The sequence below is a fragment of the Penicillium cosmopolitanum genome (assembly GCF_028827165.1).
Source record: "Penicillium cosmopolitanum strain IBT 29677 chromosome Unknown utg000009l:1.0-9042332.0:1.0-9050551.0, whole genome shotgun sequence".
NCBI classification, from domain to species: Eukaryota; Fungi; Ascomycota; class Eurotiomycetes; order Eurotiales; family Aspergillaceae; genus Penicillium; species Penicillium cosmopolitanum.
Window position 1 is genome coordinate 5164596 of NW_026622679.1, and position 19791 is coordinate 5184386.

Sequence of the window (19791 nt, forward strand, 5' to 3'; positions counted from 1 at the left end):
CAGCCGTCATGAAAGCAGCCGCCGCCATCGCGCTCATCCTCTGCATGATCCCCGCAGTCTGCATCGTGGTCTGGATCGGTCTTCACTTTGCGAAACGACATATCGAAAGCAAATCCGCCATGAGCAAAGCCTACTACCGTCGAGCGCGCGAGGGTATTCCAAACACCACTGACGTCGAACTCGGCCCTCTCAATGCCAACCGCTACACAGTACAATTGGCACCATACCGATATGTGAAGAGGAATCAGCAGACTACCTTTGTTCGACCGACCCAGGATCAGCGAGCTCGACGTACCAAGATGAACATCCGAGGCACGAACTACCACGTTGTTGAGAATAGACAGACCAGCCGGAGGAGCGCTTCAGCTAAACCGAATCAACGGAGTGACCATGGGTCGAATCGAGCCCAGCAGGCTGCAAAAATGAGCAAGAAGGAGAGGAAGAGGCAGAGGCAACAGCAGAAGCAGCAGCAGAGACAAAAGGAGAAGGGAAAAGAAAAGCACGAGAAGGAGGAAAGCAACAAATGGGATAACGGCTCGGGGAATGGCCAGCGAAGCAATGGTGATTCATGGAATGATAAGTCCAATCGGGGAAGCAATGCAGAGGGACAGTCCCAGCAACGAAGCCAGCATAGCCAGCAAGATGCTTCCAATGGAGTACTCGGCCAATGGGACGTTGTCGAACAAGAAGAAGAAAATCCGCAGACTAACAACTTGAATCCCTGGAACGAGAACGTCCAGGGGGATCCTCCGGCCAGCCACCATGGGTCTGCAAATGCGGGATGGGACACTGGCAATCATGAGAATCGGGATGAGGTTCACGCGCAGCAATGGTGAAGTGTCAAGAGAGTGTGGGATTTCAAGTTGTTGAAGGTACATACTTATCCCATGAATTGACTAGTACATCATGTCATGAGAAAGTTGAGTTGAGGAGATATTCGGTCAACATATTTCGCTACTTGCCCAGGTGTAAAATGGATTTATATCTGGTCAACCCAGATAGTAACTAATGCTGAAGTGCAATGTTGAGTGGTTCAGGTTACACAAATGGAAAGATACCAAGCATAATGAATTATTTCCCTCAAGCTACTAGTAATATGCAAATCTCAAACTATATTCTAGTAGTACTAGTAACTGTATGCATAGTACACTCCTAACTATTAGGGCAGAGAATGTCGCAAGTGGTCTCTGCAGGTCACCGTAAACAGGCCGGTGACGTTGGAGTTGATTTCCCCCCCGCAGATCCCCCGGCGAACGCCAACTTGAGTCCAGCCACCCCAGCTCTCAACTTCTACCCTTCAAGTTTCCACTCGCGCAAGCGATTACCCTTGGATCATGTGGAACGACGAAGACAACAACCCCTACGGGGCTTTCGACCAACATGAAGCCCACCTGTCGGACTCGTTACATTCTACTGCCCTCTCCGCTCGTGAGCTTCCACACCTCCAGCTTGGCTCTGCTAGTATTGTGATGCCTGGCCGTCTGACCCTGATCTGATGCTCGACAGCAATCTACGAACATGACTCCACTCCACCTTCAAGCCGCGACTCTAATATAGATCCCCCTGACTTCATCTCCCAAGCCGATGATCTCAGCGATCCCGAGGAAGCCGACTATGGCGCTGCCAGTCAACAATACCCCCGAAAGAGTGCCTACGACAGCCGCATCGAGCAGATCCTCTACGAGAACCACGACATGCCCATTATGATTGTAGACGCGGGAAAAAATCATGAAGGTGGTGGAAGCTTCATTGTTTACACGATTCGGACCGCAGTAGGCCTCGACCCCACGACGAGGAAGCTCCGCGCGCGCTGGGACTGACGAGCCTTCTAGGATATCGAAGTACGACGCAGATATTCCGAATTCGCATCTCTACGACAGACCCTGGTCAACCTCCATCCGACCCTCATTGTTCCTCCGATCCCCGAAAAGCACAGTATGGCGGACTACGCCGCCAAACCCACCAAGGCTAAAGAGGACACCGCCATTATCGAACTGCGCAAGCGCATGCTAGCAGTGTTCCTGAACCGGTGTCGCCGGATGAAAGAGATCCGCGAAGATGGCGTTTGGTGGCGGTTCCTGGACCCCAACGTGAGCTGGGTAAGTCGTGTCGTTATCTTTCACCAGGCAGAAGCGTTGGAAAGCTGATTGGTGCACAGAACGAGGTCCTTCATTCCCATCCCGCCTCTTCAGTGCCGAAAAATAATCTCAAGGCCCCTCCCCTCGACCCTGCAAACCCGACACAAGCTCATGGCTGGTTACCTGTCCCCTCTTCTTCTGCGAAACTGAAGCACGGCGGCGGCGGGGTGCCACCGTCCCCTGGCGGAGGCGCAGGATCGCCCCCATCTCCGAACGAACAGACCGATGGACCTCCAATTCCCAACCCGGGCCAGGAGATCCTCGGTAGATTTCCTCCGGAATCGCGCAAACTGAGTGAACAGGAACTGGACCCGTATTTTGTGAACTTTGAGGCATCGACGCGAGAGCTAGAATTGCTCCTGCAAGGGAATATCGAGAAAGTGAACCGCCGTACCTTGTCCCACCTGTCATCCCTCTCATCTGATCTTATGGAGTTGGGAGCTCGTTACAATGGCTTTTCGCTGTCTGAACAATCGCCCACCGTTGCAGCGGCTATTGAGCGGATTGGACAAGCAGCCGACACTTCTTACATAGAGACCGAGGAGCTGTCCAATGCGCTGAGTGCCCATTTCGCCGAGCCTATGCGCGAGAGTGCCCAGTTTGCCAGTGTAGTCCGCGGTGTATTACGGTATCGTGTGCTCAAACGGGTACAGGAAGACATGACACGGGACGAATTGGCCAAAAAGAAAACACTACTGGATTCCCTGGAGCGGAGCGAGCTCGAGGCGCAGAGAATTGAGCAATACCTAAACCGCACCACGCCCCAATCTACCGGTAACACACCCCGCCGCTCCCTGTCCACCTCATCTGCTGGCAGTAGTGAAGGCGGAGGTGCTATGGAGGCCTCGACCGATTCGGAATTCCCTCCCACTCATGGCGAACCCATCGCCTCCTCGACTGGATCTCCGAGCCCTGGACAGAGGCGACCGGACGCATCACAAACATCCCCTGCTCACAGAAAGACCTCCAGCGGGAGCTTCATGTCGAACAAGCTGTTTGGTCGCATCAGTCATGCAATTCACGGGTTCGCGGATGTGGATCCTGAACGGACGCGTCGCGATCAGATCGGAAAGACCAAAGAGAGTCTCATTCAGGTATGTGGACCCCCAGCTGTACTCGGTGAAGCTTCCTTCTTTCTAACGCAAAGACGCAGCTCGAGCAAGCACTGGAGGTGTCAGACAAGGATGTCAAGGACGCTAGCGCGGGGGTGTTACAGGATCTGCGACGCTTCCAGAAGGACAAGGAAGTTGATCTGCAGCGGTATATGGTATGCAAGATGCGCCCCGAGTGGTTCTCGTTCTCCACTTTAGTTTACTAACCACGGTTCAATGCAGGTCGCATATGCCCGCTGTCATCTGGATTGGGCGCGGAAGAATCTCGAGACGTGGACTGAAGCCAAGGACGAGGTGGATAAGATTGTTGCGCGGTAGAGTGCAGCGGTCGATATCTGTGCTCACAAGCGAGACGGTGTTCTATGGAGTTATAGGTATCTTTCGGTGGCATTGATTCTTCTCATTCTCTACTAGTGGCCATCAATGTAGCTGGATGGCCACGCCGTGGCTTCTGCCGTTGCATATCAAATGAAAACGCTTATATTTTGTACGACTTGGTAGTACTGTAAGTAACCCAATTGGAACTATTTCGAAGTAGAAAAATACTGGTAGTTAGTAAGGTGGGCTCAAGATACTCTTAATAAAAGGACTAGGAAGGGAGTTGTCTTACTTCCCCTTCTCAACTTGGTTTCCCGTCCAACTTCTCCCCTCAACCAACCTCATTCCCGTCTCATCCCCACCCTAACTCCATCTCTAACAAGGCACCCAACTGGACGGGCACCTATGCTAGTGCCTGTTCCTTTGCCTATATTGAGGCAGTCTGCGACCATGTCTCTGTTTTGTCAATAAAGGCACCGAAACCAAGAGGAGCCAAGACGTGGGGTGCGCCCTTTGACGGGAATGGACAAGGGCACATTCCAGGGCGACGGAGCTCAGCTTCACAGGAGATTCGAGCACAGGAACAGGAGGGGATTGATGCTGGTTGGTCAGTGGGGCTCCTTGACGAGGACGGATGATCGACAGGGACACCGCATCCGATCGTGCAACTTGACTCGCATTGACTCTCTGATGTCTGTGAACGCCCTTGCTTCGTGTCAATTGCTTATGGGGGCGAAGTTGTGCCATTGAGAGTGTGCCTTGAGCTCCCCTGAGCAGTGCAGTTTGGCTTCGATATCATCTACCAGACTCTGCAATCAATTACATTCTGGCTGCTGTCTGAAACGTGCCACGAATGAGGGTCCGGCCCCCCCGGGGCCGCATTCATCACACCTAGCAACTTGGAGCAATCAGCGCAGAAATCTTCCGGAGAACTTCCATCCATCTACATCCTTCTGTACACATATTGTGCATTCCACACCTTGCTGACATACCCATCGGTGGATCCAGTTCCAGACGATTCCGACTGGACCGCGTTGCATCCCTCACGGCGAACCCCTCAGCTAGGTTATCCCGCATCGCAAACACACCCTGCCCAGGCGTGGCCCGCCGTGCGTCGTGACTGAAAACGATGAGTACCTGGATCCATGGCGGGCAGGATGATCGTCAGGAGCGGGCACTTATCACGGCCGGGGGTGCCACCATTTGGCAATGTAGACGACTTTCGACAGGGGTGGATAATTCGGTTACTTTGGCATTTTTTGGTTCCTCGACGCTGGGTCAAGATGTTGATTCTTTTAGCTTTGGTTGGCTTTCTTTCTTTGGGCTTGAGTGCGAGTTTGAATTCGCATCGCCGAGACGTCAATGATATCGATAATACCGCTTCCGACCAACAATTACAGCAAGACGATGCTGTCGTCAGCTTCCCGCCGCCGCGCCAGACTAATCAACATACCCATGATCCGACCATTCTCCGTGTGGGTGATACCTTCTACCTATACAATGTCGGCCAGCATATCTTCATTCATACCGCCCCAAGCATGGACGGTCCATGGAAGCATGTCGGCAGCGTGCTGGACGGAAATAGTGTGATTGGAAAGGGTGATCGTGCTGCTCCGTGGGCACCTACCGTCATTGCTGTAGATGGCGTATACTATTGTTACTACAGTGTCAGTCGAGCCGGATGTCGTGATAGTGCCGTTGGAGTTGCAACCTCCAGCACACCTGGACCCGGCAATTGGCATGATCACGGTATCATCGTCCAGACAGGAACAGGCAACGGATCCGAAGTGGCTCCATACACAGATTCCAACGCCATTGACCCCGCCACCATGGTCACACCCGATGGACAAGCCTACCTCACCTTCGGTAGCTACTGGAAGGGAATCTATCAGATCCCACTTGCCAGTGACCTGATTTCTCCCATGAGCACGACTGAGCCCGATTCTCGACATCTCGCCTACGAACCCAATGCCATCAGTACTCCGAACCGGAAAGCAACCACTCTCTGCGGCGACCCCACCGGGCCCCATGCTATAGAAGGTGCTTACACGTCATACCATGATGGCTTCTACTATCTATGGTTCAGTCACGGCAACTGCTGCAATCTTGATATAAAGAATCTGCCACCAGCTGGAAAAGAGTATGTTGCTCGATGTACTCCCATTATACTTCTGCCAGTGTATTGACAACCTCCCAGATACAGCATTCGCGTCGGTCGGTCCACGTCAGTCCGCGGACCCTTCATCGACAAAGCCGGCAAAGACCTCGTCGATGGCGGCGGCACCATTGTCTACGGCTCTAATGACGAAACCTATGCCCCCGGCGGCCAAGGCGTGATCCGCGTCGGCGAGACCGACATGCTCTACTACCATTATCGTGAGTCTAACTGCCCTCACTCAAAGCGCAAAGATGTTACTCGTCATAAAAGAAGCTCTGTGCTAACTCCACTGCAGAAAACAAAACAATCGGAGTCGCATTCGCAGTGAGTACCCCATAATGAATGGCATGGCAGGCTTGTAGATCGGTGGATCGGGAAAGTGAACCGCCACACCCTTGCCGATCCTCCTTCATTACATTACCCCCTGCCCCTTCCGCAACGTCATCGAGATATGATATATGGACTAACACTCCCCTCTCCAGGATGCCTTCCTTGGATTTAATCCACTGAAGTACGTCAACGGATGGCCCGTTGCTCAAGCTTGATTGTTTCACATCGCGTCCCTCTTCGCGATGATCATCCGATCGTCCAAAAGTCAACAATTTCGATATTAATTTACCCAAAAGCCGACATGCACCATTCATTTTACCGAATCTATAATCGCCGTAATATTCATTCCACCATCGATGACTAGCTGTCTAGTCTAGTCTACATTTCTCTTTCGGCTCGTCGCTCACATCTAGAAAAGTGCCCACATAATCGACCGCGCGGGCCCTGATCTGATCAACCAACTCGACCTCGATCTGGATCCCACTCAAAAGAGTTGTTCATTATTTGCATTCTGGCGGCGTCTGGATATTTTCCTATTTCTACTCTGTCTTTTCTTGCTGGGTCTAATACGTCGCTTTGACCTGGCCTGGCTCTTGTTTACTCTAGCGGCGTTACTGGGTATAGAAGGTTGTTTCAAGTTTGTACATATGGTTACTTACTTGCCATATATAGAGTGGAGGAGCGAGATTGGTACCATACATAGGAATCGTAATAGACTTTTGCCTTTACATTACGTTATTTCTGGCTTCAACTTGAACTTGTTTTGTCTACTTCCTCGCCTCGGAAGGTGACATACCTGGAAGATGATATTACTACTAGTAGAAATGTAAATGAAAAAAAAATGAATTGGATAAATGTACTGATAGTGTTTGTTTTGAAATACAATCGATTATCAGACCTCCGAGCTGTTGTGGTGGAAGAGATCGACGGTGCTTCATCTCGTAGGTTCTCCATGAATGCACGGCTGATCTAGATAGCCTCGATAGAAGGACTCAACACGTTCCTCAAGAGTCTTTCCCTCCCATAATCAACTCTCCAACGCAATTGGGAGACCTTCGTTCGTTATCTGTGAAGGTTTATCCTGGCATCCAGAGCATTGCCGGCCACTGACTCCAGCTTGAACAGAGGGTATTTCCTCCGTAAGTCAAGATTCTAGAATAGCAGCGATCGAAGACGTCGACAACTGCACAGAGTGGTCCATACATAGTGAAATTTTGGAATTCAGAAGAACCTTACTTTCCCTTTGGACTCAAAGGCATCAGGGAGCTGGCAAATGCGTTGTTCATTGACCAGAGCAAGAACACGAATGAAAGGCAACAATCTACCAATCAATCACCCGTCATGTGCAATTAATGCTCCATTTTGTAAGTTACCCGCTCATGGGCCAGTGATAGCATGATATTCCTTCCGTATGAGCATTCGAGAGAAAGCAGCATAGTAAGTGGTGGATACAGAGGGACTGGATGGCATGAGATGTAATGGATATATGCGTGCTATGGGAAGAAACTAGCTGAGGCTCTATCTATACCTAGGTACATGTACAAAGCACAATGAGTCTGAACCCTCAAATTTCAACAGCAAGGGCGCAAAAAGGCGATGCTTGACACACCGAAGAGAGAAATTGGAGAAGCAGCAGTGAACTGAGTGTATTCCGATGGATGAAGATAGGATGAAAACTAAAGAAGAAGGACCTATGAAAATCAAGGCCTATGGTCATCTGGGCGTCTAATAAAACGCTCCCGACCTCAAAGAAATCTATATCTAAGCACTATGCTGGAAACCAGCTATAGGAGAGTACTCGGAGGTGTAAGATGATGATATTCCGAAAGTAACTATCTAGCTAGATAAGGCAGGAGGATTATGTGACCCCCGACCCCCACACACTACCACGAAATTTTCAGGCACAACATCCCCTTTTACACCTCAAGCTCCGAGGGATAAAGGAATTGGAAGTCATCAGAACCTTTTCGCTTTTCGGTACTCGTATTGAGTCATTTTTCAAGAGCGAAATGTGTTGGTCTTGTGCGAGCATCGCACGGGTATAAATAACTGCATGATAAATGTGCAAAATACCATCCAAGCTGCCATTTTAACAAGAGAAGATTCCATATTTTCGTAAAATGTTAGAATGAACGAAAATATAATGATCCTGATTTCGATGAAGTTTGTCCTGAGCTCAATCGTGTGAGTTGGTGGGCGGTGATGGCAGATTTCACAACAAATGATTAGATCTCAGGTATGAGCGAGCGCACGAGAGTCACCGCGGTCCTTTTTTATTCGCGTCGGCTTTGAGACGGTCAAGATCGCCTTGGATTTCTCATTTCCTCCGGCCCACATGCTTGGGTAGTTCAGCCGTTGTCAAGACCGGAAGACGCTGAAGTCTTGTCCGGTTTCTCGGTCTTCATGACATCTCAAAGTCCGCGATTGGAATCCATGGATCTGCTTTGATCGCTCTTCATTGGATCGATGACCGCACATGCACAACAGCTGGATGGCTTTGAAGCATTTTCTTGAAGGTAGGATTTGCAAATGCGATCCCTGGCAAGGTATCGCGTTCATTGTTGTGATCGTTCTGGTACGGCGAGAATCGTATAAAATTATATGACAGTCAGGGCTGCAAGACGCACTACTACCCCTTTGGCAGTTTAGGGTGGGCTTGTCGACTTCTGGTGGTATCTGGGGCTAAAGTTGAAATACTGATCACGAAGAGAGGAGGAGAAGGAAGAAAGGAATGGACGTGAGCGAAAGAGGGAGAAGGGGGGTAATTTGTTTACTAGTATTGTTTACTCCAGGGTCGTCCCTTCCGTATATATGGTCCTGGTATAACTGCATACTGCAAGGTCACGGTGTAACTAGTTGGTAGTAGCCTGGTGCTGCCTTTCAAGGTTCCTCCCATGACTGCCTTGCTGTGATTGTGACTAACCCTAATTTTCAGGCAGGGCATTGATCATTAGTATCCCTGGCCCGTAAATGGAATCGGAGTAACATAACTGGTATCGCCTATTTTGCCACCGGACACGCAAGTTCCCACATTATTCTCAATCGAAGCACAAGTATGCCCTGAGCAACTTGGCCTTTATATCCACATGTAGGGTATATTACTATTTGATGAACCGTGGAATTTCGAACTTGATCCAGATGTAGGACCTCTAGGGATGTACCAGATCTCACGCCACGTCTTTATGCAAAGATAGCATCGGAATAAGGGTAGAGTTACAAAGGATTCGAGATAGAGAACAGAAGTTTTGGCCCGAGACTTGTCAGGTTTGCAATACAGTTTGCGTGATTGAAGCCTTAGAGTAAGGTGACTCTAGGATCGCCTTGGTAAAGACGAGGTGGGTCAATCTAGGTCCCGGGCTTGATCACAAGGATCCATTATGGACATATCATGCCGCTGGTTCTGCCCTCTTTCGCTACAATACCGGGCAAGTTATCTACCTGCTGAGCATAAAAGATACAAAGGCCAAAAGTCCCAACCTCTGCTATGAGAGCCAGGCCCCCGAGTCGTTTGAGAAATTGCGAGAACGCAATATCTCTTATTTGAAGGGAGAGCGATACAAAATTAAACCGTTTGAGCTTTTCAATCGTGCATTATGGAAGATCCAGATACTTGGCACATCTCATACAAAGAGCTATCAACAAAACAGGAGACATGATCTCGATGGTCACGGTTAAGGAAGTACAATGAGCCCTACTCTCCCTCATCTAGCGGCTTTGGGTAATCCCGCTCAATTACAATGTCTACATTGAGATAAATGCAGTCCTGATAGATAAATGCGCTTTCTTTGATAAATGCACCATGTCAATGACACAAGAGTCTAAAACTAGCTATTCAACCTGACAACACCCTTCTTCATTTCAAAGTCCAGTCCAGTCTCACCTCCACTGCCACCCCGACCCAACTACATCTCATAATCGCTAGACTCAAAAGAAATGACCGAACTAAGCTCCGACAAACTCGGACTCGAGTCAGTCTGCACGGGCGTCTGAGTCTGCTCAACATGCCTAGCCAACTCCGCCGCCTGATACTGCGCAAAATCCGGATCAACACCCTGAAAAGGTGCCATGGAATTATGAATATCCGGACGGGTAGACAGTGTCGACGATTCGCGTGCGTAGATTGGACTTGAAGAACGTAGTTCGAAAAGGGTATCTTCGAAGAAAGTCGTCGATGGTTCGGTCCGCTGCGAGGAGGAGGAGGTGGTGAATTCGGAGTTATTGTTGTTTCTAGTCCCGGCATGGCCTTCGAAGCCGTAGCCGTATCCGACGCCGTAGAGATCACCGGTTAGAAGGGTTCTTGGTCTGCTGCTGGATTGTTCGCTGCTGCTGCGTTGGGAACGTGGTTGCGAGCTACAACGGTAGGAGGAGGGTTCGCTTCTAGATTGCCGATGCTGATGTTGCCTGGTAGCACCGTCCTCATAGTTTTCCGGAGACTCATAAACATCTTGACGAATTTCGGAAGATATGGTATTTCTCAATAAGTCCAGAATTGCAGTTGCGTCGGTAGTTTGAATCATTTCATTGTGGCGACGGTCCCGATTTGCTAACAGATGTGAGTGCCCATTTTGATAGGTCATGCTTCCGGAAGTAACAGCTTCCGATTGCAGGTCTTCGGCACGAAGTGGCTGTGGACGAGGGGGGGAGATCGATATGTAAGCCCGGAGAGGGACGATTTCGGGGTCGGGTATTTCCTTCATTTCCACGGCGAGTGCCAGTACCTCCTGTCACAAGTGGCTGTGGATGAGGGGGGAGATCGATATGCAAGCCCGGTGATGGACGACTTCGACGTCGAGGGGTTCCTTCATTTTCGCGGCGAGCTTGAGGGTGAGATGATTGGGTGCGAGAATGGGAGGGGCCTGCTTGAGATGCTTCAGATGAAAGGTTAAGGTCGAGGCTGCTTATTTCACTGTCGCCTCTCAGTACATGGGTGTGAGGGTGAGATGAGGCCGAAGATCGAGATGATGGTAGTTGTGATGACATTGCTGGGTAGGAGCCGAAGAGAGGCGGGTAACTGGTTGGCTCGTACGTGTAATTTTCTGTTAAAAGGCCGAGAGGGTCTTCTGGGTTGAGAGGTGGTGAGGGTGAGGGTTGGGAGGTGGGTTGGTCAACTGGATGAATGCTAATAGTCGAAGCCATGAGTGAGGGCTAACATTTTGGGCATGGTGGAAGGGGAGTTGGATAGTCCACACGGGTTAACCGAAGTGGATGACAGTCGAACGGAATTGCGAGGAAGGAAGGAAATAAACAAATATGAGTGGAGTGAATCAAGGAGAAGGTGTGATGGGGGGTGTTCGATGGAAGAAGTGACTGACAGTGAAGGCAGGACATCTTCAAGTTATCTAGGACACTCTAGGCAACTACTACAGTAAGGTAAGTGAAGATATCATGATCATGATACTCAGGCAAGCAGAGGCAGTGTAATTCTAGCAGCTCTCGCCAATCTATGCAAATCTCGATTCCCTCCATATGCGATGCGGATTCTCCGCGGTGACCGACGATGCAAAAGATGAGATGGAAGAGGATGAGAAGCCCGGCCATGCGAAGAGGGAGAGGGCATAAGGTAGTACACAGAGAGAAAGAGAGAAGGAAAATGAAAAGGAAAAGGAAAAAGGAAAAGGAGAAAGGAGTCATCACGCATATCGAGGAATCTGCAATTGCCATCGGACAGAAAGATGGGGGAACAGGACGTGAGTAAAAACAAAACCCTAAGGTAAGACAAGGTAAGGCAAGGTAAGAAAATTAAAACAATCCCAAGATGATAGATAACGTAACAATTCAAACATCCACGCGAGGAGAGGAGGCCTTTCCATGGTGTATGGGATGCTTCGTTCGACACCAACCCCGTTTTTTGTATTTCCATTAATAACGCCGAATGCGCCGGGTAAATCGAAAACTGGTGTTTTTTTCATGTGCATGTAAAGAAGGGTGGAATGGATAAGGTATTCATCCAAAACCGAGGAACAAGGGTGGAGATACAGATCGATGGGACGATCGGACGGGGACTGTAGCTCAGATATCCATCTTATCGATCTCATCGACGTGAAGCTCCTTTACAGGCAACTCATCGTCCGATCCATCATCTTGCAGAGGAGGGACATCCTCGAAGGAAACATCATGATCAGAAGTAATGCCGGAGCGAAGGTCTTCCATGCGGTCTCCCGCCTCCGAGCTGCCAACAGCAACATTACTGTCGTCATCCTCAAACAAGTCATCATCGCCATTGTTGGCCTTTTCATTATGTTCATCATCAAAGCGGCGAGTGGGGACATCCATGGCGCCAAATGACCAAGAAGGACCTTCATTGAGAAGACTCATCTGGCTGGTCTCATGGTCGCTTTCATCTGAGCTCGACATATGAGCGTCCAAGGAGATACCATTTTGGACAGGGGAGCCAAGGCGTTGGCCATCGTCGGCTGCGTGGTTGGATTCATTGTCACTCTCCGGCGGGGGGGTTCTTGTAGTTCTGTACGATTTCTCGAATAACGGGGCCACCGAGGGGTTCGGGAGAGCGGCGACGGTAGAAGAGAAGGTAAGCCCGAGACGACACGACTCGGGCCTTGTTGTTATCGATATCGTAAACAGATGAATCTAGAAAAGGTTGTCAGTAAGTGCGACGAAAACCAAACACCAGAACTGAAGTATGCATACCGTTGAAATCGTACCAACGACCATCTTCGAAGTTCTTACAGTAGGCAGTGTAGTGCCCGCCATTCATGCTGCCAGAGTGGTTGTCGACGCCAATAAGATCATACTTCATAGGCTTGCCATCGTCGGGACCAGTGATATACCTTGACAGGTCCAATTCCTCGAGAGGAAAGTCGACAAGGGTATCCAGCTTCATGCGACGGTAACGGTTGATGATACAGAAACGCTTGAGGTGAACAACCAACACATCGGGGGTTGACCAAAGATCGAACTTCTTCTTGGCCCTGGTATGTGTCTTGCAGCGAGGGCAGAACCATGACTCCTGCTCTTCGAGAATCTCCTCCTTGCCAAACTCATCCAGACACTCGTCAAGAGAGACACCCTTGGTTCTCCGGGTATCCCACTCCGACTTGCGTTTCAAGATCTCAGGGTCGCTAAGAAGTTCAGGCTTCAGGTAGGTAGCTTTTCCACGCACATCCTCATCATCATAATCCTTTCCACCGAAAAGGGCATCCTTGGCGTCATCATTCCAGTCAAGGAGCAAAGCCTCCGATGGCTCCACGAGGAACCAGTCATCGACAATTTCGCTGGCCGGGCTCCGGGGCGCCTCGGCTTCGCCGCTGGCATCGCTATTGCCATCGGTTGAGCCTTCAGAGGTATTATCAGACTCCTTTGGTTGAGCAGGCGCCGGGATGCGGGAAGTGAGCAGGGCATAATCACGGCTGTTATCGAGATTACGTCCTAATGGAAGCGTCTTGCCGAAGGCCTGGCCAGCGAGAACCTTCATATCGAAAAGACGCAGAAGACTTTGCAATATCTTGCCGGCCAACGGGTGCGAGGCAGTTTCATCCTCATCTTCACTGTTAATATTCGAATCGGCGTTGTTCGTCTCAGGTTCCTTCTCGTTAAAGATATCGCGAGTCGTCAGCGCAGCAACCTGTTTCAGGACCTTGTTGTAGATGGCTTCAACGTCACGGGTTTCTTCCTGGGTGAGAGAGATCATGAATGGCAACGCGAATGGCTTGAAACTGGGTTTACCACTGTTGTGGTTGGTACCGGAGTGATAGCGGTTAAAGACTGGGATCAAGATGCGATCTTGAACGGCGCCTTCCACCTCCATGAAGAGCACATCATCCTCAGCCTTGAGGTTGACCTCGCGGAAGGACCTGTTGGCCTCATTAAGATATTGGTAGAAGGTACCGTTGTAAACCTCGCCGCCGACAAGTCGGTTGTGGCTGATTCCAGAGCGCTTGGCGACTTCTTTCTTGAAAGCAAGCAGCGACTGAGACGCGTCGACTTCCACAATAATCTTCACTGGGGTCTGCCCGATCTTCTGCACAATGACTTCACGGAAGATAATTTGTCGGTTCGGAATCGGCAGAGTCAGGTTGATGAATGGGTCGAAGCTAATGCTAACCTTCTCGCAGTTGGGACAATGCAAAGTTGACTTGTACATGCCGGCAAATAGGTCTGTCATGACGGAATCGTTGCGAACTTTGTACAACTCCCAAGATGTGGCAGCGAACTTCTCCAAGGCCTCCCGGTTAGTCACCATTTCATCTGTGGAATCGGGTTTCTCGACAGCAGGCTTCTTCACAATGCGGTTTAGATCCTCAGCCACACCGTCCATCAAAGCCATCAAATATTCTTGGCTGTCCTGCTGCTCGTAGCTGTCCATGAACGGATGGGTCCGCTTAATCACATTGCGAAACTTCCTAGGGTCCACAAATGGAGGCGGGGGCTGGCGATGAATTTGACCCAGCAAAGCTCCGTAAGCACTGGCAAGCGCTCCACGGAAACCCAGAGGGTTATCAAAGTTCAACTCAGACTTGTGCTTGCCGCCTTGAAGCGTCATTAGCATTGGTAGATCGGGCTAGAAGATCAAAGGAGGAAACATACTCAGGAAGTAGTAGGTCAGTTCCTCGACATTTCGAAGACACTGCGTCGCTGCATTCATGTAGCAGGTATTGCCGAGGTTGTCAAGGCCAGTTTTTCCCATTGGGGGGTCCTCGGGGACGACCACGCTCAGGTTTGGTCTCTTGCGCCGGGGTCGATCTGCCACTGCTCAAGGGTGATTTGGCAACGAGTGTGCTCAGGTCTTTCTTAGGTTTCTCCACGCTCAGTCCGTTTGCCTTGAGCTTCTTCTCCAACACCTCGGATGCCCATTTTCCATTCTTACCCACCTGCTCCTCAAGGATAATGACATCCGTGCCAACGAGGCCCGCCATGCGCAAGTTCATGGTGCCATTGTACTTTGGGTTGTCAGTCTGATCCTTGATCTGCTCATTGAGGAGCTCTCGCTCGTTTCCTTCAGCTAACGAGAGGAAAGCATTAGGGTCGACGTTCAGGTGTTTGCTGGTGGCGAGAAGACCCGACGGAGGCGCGGGGGAGACAGTGCGGGACACGGCGGGGGTCGTCACGGCGGAGGCGTTGGCACTGGGGATGCTGCCGGCAATTTTCCATACGCGGACCTTGGTCGACTTGTCAATTCCAGTCTCTTTCTTAGCTTCCTTCAGCCATTTCTGGAAGTTTTTAGTGGCGTGCGCCAAGACCTTGACGGGCTTGCGGTTCTTTTCTTTCAGGATCTTCGTGGTAATGTTGGAGGAGACGCCGAGCTTGTAGATGGTGTAGATCTGGGGGTTGAGTTCGTATTCGATCTTCTCGTCCTCATGGCGCTGGTTGACGTTGTGTGCGTAGCGTACGATGACCGGCGACTGGTCGGCGAGGCCATACCAGCTCTTGATCTTATCCCATCCTTCCTGCGGAACGACCTCGAAGTCTTCGCCTTGTTTCAAGCCCGGGCGCAAAGGTGTGAATGGATCGCTTCTCTCGTCCCTGAACTTCTCATTTGCCGGGCCAACATCGAGCACGAGATCGGAGTTGTCGACAGGGCCAAGTTCGTTGTCTTGCGATTCGCCGCCGGCTTGTTCGGAGTGGGAGGAGCTTCGCGCGAGGATGGTCTTCAGCCAGTTCATCGATACCACATAGCCCTTTTGACGGTCCTTGAGTGCTGACATCATGGTCGCCTGGACCTGGGCAATCTGCTCATCGATTGAAGGCCGGCCATCACCATTGGTATCCATGGTGCTCACCCCTCCTTCGTGATCGGGATCGGGATCGGAGTCGACCACCTCAGAAGCAGGGCGCTTGACACCAGGGGAGGGAGATCGGGCGTCAGTATCGTCACCAGTCGGCATGTCGGAGGGTTCAGATTCACGTTCGCGTTCACTGGTCAAGGTGAGGCCAGCGGTGGCGGTCGCGGGAGTGGGTGATCGGGCGCCGTTGTGGGATCGAGTGCCGGGGACGTGCGACTGCAGGTGGGCGGGCACGTAGCGAGGCGGTTGTGGTTCGGGCGAGGAGGTGGAGGTTGCACTGCGAGACGAAGGAACGCGCCGAGGAGGCAATGAGGGGACTGAGGGCGCCGGAGGGTCAGAGGGAGCTTGGGCGTGACGTTGTGTCTCTCCTGGACTGCTCGGGGAGACCTTGCGACGCTTTGTCGGAGACGTCGTGGCGAGGAGCTGCGCACGTCGGCGGCAGCTCGGGGCACTGAAGGAATGAATGAATGACTTTGCAATAATCCCCACGGCCAGGCTTCCGCGAGAAAGGTCCCAGGTTAGAAAGTGAGAAGGAGGAGAAAGAGGCGGGTGAAGGTTTGAAGGTGCAAATGCAAGTCAACTGCAACTTTTGCTGCGGATTTTTTTTTTTGGCAGAAAATCCCTCCCGATTCGGATTTTTCTTTTTTTTCTTCGCTGGCGGTCGCCGGTTTTAAGCCCTATTCATTGTTTCTCGTAGATATGGGGTCCCAAGGGATTGTATGCACCGGGAGAATAATTCAGAAGCAATAGATGAGATGATAAACCCAAAACTGAGAACTGGGCGTGGTGAAGTCAGCCAAATATCTGGTTTTAGTGAGGATGCATACCTTGAACCAACCACTCCCAGGATGCACCACCAATTGAAGTAGATTGAAATGGATTGGAATGAATAGTGAAAGCCTTTCTTCACTAAGCGAGCCTGAGTAAGTAATTCCTGGTCAAGTCAAGGAGAGAAGGTGACGATATCTCAATGGATCTGGATTCACAGTACCGAAGTATGAAATGGGGTATGCAGTAGAACAGTTTGGTGATCAACTCAACACCACAAAAAGCATAGAAGCACTTTGGCAAACATCAAAACGCCCAAAAGGAATCACGTTTCTAGATATCCTTTCACTTCTGTCAAATCTTTCATTCTTCTCTTGGTTTGTTGTCACGGAATGGTTGTCTCCCAGGAGTATCTTGGCATCGGTCAAGCATAGAATAACAACGGGGGTCAAGCCCCCAGTAAGTTGCAACTGGAAGGGCCAAGTCGGAGATAGCTTCGCTAGATGGCTGACTTGCGGGGAAGTAGTCTGAAAGGCTGTAGGGGAGTTCGGTGCTCACTCTATTCCCTTCCACCCTAGATGATTCAGGCATATTGAATGCCGTTGCGTCAACAAGAAGTTGTCCCATGGTCTGCTCATTTGACTCAACGGAAGTAAATGTCATATGAGAGCTTGCAACTGAAGTGCTGGCATCGATGTTCTCATCCTCACTGACCCCTAATATGATACCGGGTGTATTGATCTTTGCTTGCTTCTTGCGTGGCTGGCTGCATTTGCCGCCATTTTTGCGCTTGCGGGCCCTACGAGGAGATGGATCATAATCGGCATCATTGTCATGATCGATCCAGGTAGGGTTGATTTTCACGAGCGTCATCTTGCTGCGGCTTCTCAGTGTGTAAGGACCCTTGGTGAAGTGGTCGGGGTCATTCATGCGATGTGTGGCGCTTCTCTTGCCAGGCAAAAAGAGCTTCTTGGCCGATTCGAACCGCTCTTTGCTGTACGGTTGTGTGGCTAGGCGTTTCGGTCCCATGATGAATGTGAGGTTGGTGTCTTGGTGTCTAGAGCTATGAGCTGTGAGTACTCTCATTGTTGATTAGGAGCATATGTTGACGAACGTACCAAAGCGTAGAGATTGGAGAGGGAATGGTAGAGAGGAAGACAATATCAGCTCAGAGATGTTTTCTCCTTTTTTCAGGGTGTTCTCAAGGCCGGTGCGATTGCAGATGAGATGAACCAGTTTCGATGTTGTGACAAGCTTTGATTCGTGAATGAGAATGGTAGGGATGAAGACAAGATCAGGTCGCAGATGTTTACCTTTTATCTTCAGGATATTCTCAAAGCAGGTTTGACTGCAGATGAAATGAACCAATGTATGCAGTGATGTTGGGAAGAACAAGTTTTGATCTGTGAGTAGGAGGGAGGAGTGTGCGGAAGGGTATGCGGAGGCTTCACGACCGGATTCGAGTGGCTCAAACTCCGTCCATCTCACCCACAAACCGAGCGGCATGGAAATAGCCGTTGTTTCGATTTTCTGTCAGAAAGTTTGATCTGTTCAATGTCCCTGGCCTTTCTTGTTCTTTTAGCTCCTGTCAGACAGATATCCTTGCTATCATTCCATCGGTCATTTATTATACTCTCATGGACTTGCCTAGGGTAAAGATAGGCCTGTAACAACATGTCTTCCGGAGATATTGTATTTATGAGTTAGTGAAGTCAAATAGAGGCATATTTGTATATATACCAAACAGGGCTGCTGGAATATCTCAAATTTCAGCTATCATACAACTTTTTATCCCAAAGTACCTTACCAGGCCGGTGAGAGGGTACCATTCTAGCACCAGAAACAGCAAAAGCAGGAGCAAGTCAGATATCAGATCACAGAACATAGCAAAGCCGCAACAAATGGCTCGACTTCCCTCCATCGAAACCAACCATCCTCTAACGACGGAATGGCTTGGTTACACTCTTCAACCCGTTCCCAACAGACAAGGACAAAGAGGAGAGGGATCCTTTTCTCGATTCACCAGGGCTCCCCAATACTTTCCCCGATCCCTCTGACTCCTCGGCTGGAGTTCCCGGCTCCTCGTTCGGGGTCTCTGACTCTTCGGGCGATCTCATCGGCTGCTTCCCCTTACCAACGCGCTTCCGAATAAATGGCCGCAGGATCTTTCGTTTCCAGCTCGCCACTGCCAATAGTCAGTATAGTATTCACAAGGGTAATGCCAAAAGTGAAAATTTACAAACTTCCGGAAGACGAATGGGGTTCCTCTCTGTAATTACCAGAGGAGGCATACCGCTAATATCGACGGTCGGGCGCCCGTCTTCAGAGCCATACCTGATTTCTGTTACTTGTTAGTCTGGTCTTGAGGTTGGGGCAGAGTTATCCGATGGTAAGTTGGGTACTTACCGGACATTACATGGTAAAGCTGGTCTTCGTAGATCTCACCCATCTTGCCTGGGTGAGGGTTCGAGTGATTGAATTCAAATTCCATTTTGATAGATACTCGAAGGAAAGCAGTATAAAAAAAGTACTGGGGGCAATAGTTGAAGTCGAGGGTGATGGACGAGAGGAAATCTTTTGGGAGAATTTCCGATTAGAAAAAAAGCTACTTGTACATTCATATGACGGGTTCATGTCAATGTCCGCCCCTGCGTTGGGATAAACTCGTCCAATTTGGAGCAAGTACGTCCGATCTAGAGTCGTCCAATCGGGTAGTCGCTGAAGCGCTAGGGCTCGGCGGGAGATCGCGCGTTCCAAGGTTACCTTATGGCTAAACCTACTATTGACCGACCTCAAGATGGGAACCGATATGATAATGATGACAGAATTCATATTGGAATATGGTAATGGCACTAGTACTAGCACTAATTTCTCATTGATCCTAACAATTCATGGTACTGAGTATATAGTAGTATAACTATAACTGGGTAGAATACTGCGATAGATAGCAATGTGCGTAGTAATGATTACAACTAGTTAGAATATGAGGACCTGGGAAATCGACATCGAGAATGGCTGATTCGTAAGATTGATGTCAAATGTTGCCTTATAGAAGATGGATGTGGAGTAAAATTCATGAAGTTCCATCTGGAATGTGATGCGACGATAGAAGCCGCGTGAGCTTATGTGACACCATGCACCTCTTGCCGGGTTATCGCACGCCACTTGCTTTTGAATGCTCTATCAGCTGGCGCTTAGACGGGGTAAATATTTAAGTACATTCAATG

The 19791-nt window shown here is 50.0% G+C and overlaps 5 protein-coding genes across 5 annotated transcripts; 3 read left to right on the forward strand and 2 right to left on the reverse strand.

Annotated features, from left to right (window-relative positions):
• Window positions 1–8: 8 nt before the first annotated feature.
• On the forward strand, window positions 9–836 carry N7509_010009 (uncharacterized protein; the record flags this gene model as incomplete). The annotated part of the gene is made up of 1 exon (XM_056634646.1): window positions 9–836. The coding sequence occupies one exon, from the start codon at window positions 9–11 to the stop codon at window positions 834–836; it is 828 nt and encodes a 275-aa protein (XP_056485266.1).
• A 498-nt stretch (window positions 837–1334) lies between these two features.
• N7509_010010 (Sorting nexin-41) lies at window positions 1335–3568 on the forward strand (the record flags this gene model as incomplete). Its single annotated transcript, XM_056634647.1, has 6 exons — window positions 1335–1428; window positions 1507–1772; window positions 1833–2099; window positions 2159–3232; window positions 3292–3405; window positions 3473–3568. 6 exons carry the CDS (start codon window positions 1335–1337, stop codon window positions 3566–3568), a joined length of 1911 nt encoding a protein of 636 aa, XP_056485267.1.
• Window positions 3569–4851: 1283 nt separating this feature from the next.
• Window positions 4852–6271, forward strand: N7509_010011 (putative endo-arabinanase; the record flags this gene model as incomplete). The annotated part of the gene is made up of 4 exons (XM_056634648.1): window positions 4852–5708; window positions 5766–5944; window positions 6022–6050; window positions 6209–6271. The coding sequence occupies 4 exons, from the start codon at window positions 4852–4854 to the stop codon at window positions 6269–6271; spliced, it is 1128 nt and encodes a 375-aa protein (XP_056485268.1).
• Window positions 6272–9958: 3687 nt separating this feature from the next.
• On the reverse strand, window positions 9959–10753 carry N7509_010012 (uncharacterized protein; the record flags this gene model as incomplete). The annotated part of the gene is made up of 1 exon (XM_056634649.1): window positions 9959–10753. The coding sequence occupies one exon, from the start codon at window positions 10751–10753 to the stop codon at window positions 9959–9961; it is 795 nt and encodes a 264-aa protein (XP_056485269.1).
• A 1312-nt stretch (window positions 10754–12065) lies between these two features.
• Window positions 12066–18855, reverse strand: N7509_010013 (putative ubiquitin-specific protease UBP12; the record flags this gene model as incomplete). Its single annotated transcript, XM_056634650.1, has 10 exons — window positions 12066–12469; window positions 12549–12644; window positions 12705–14543; window positions 14601–14648; window positions 14725–16219; window positions 17123–17634; window positions 17683–18094; window positions 18372–18394; window positions 18588–18749; window positions 18804–18855. The coding sequence occupies 10 exons, from the start codon at window positions 18853–18855 to the stop codon at window positions 12066–12068; spliced, it is 5043 nt and encodes a 1680-aa protein (XP_056485270.1).
• Window positions 18856–19791: the final 936 nt, after the last annotated feature.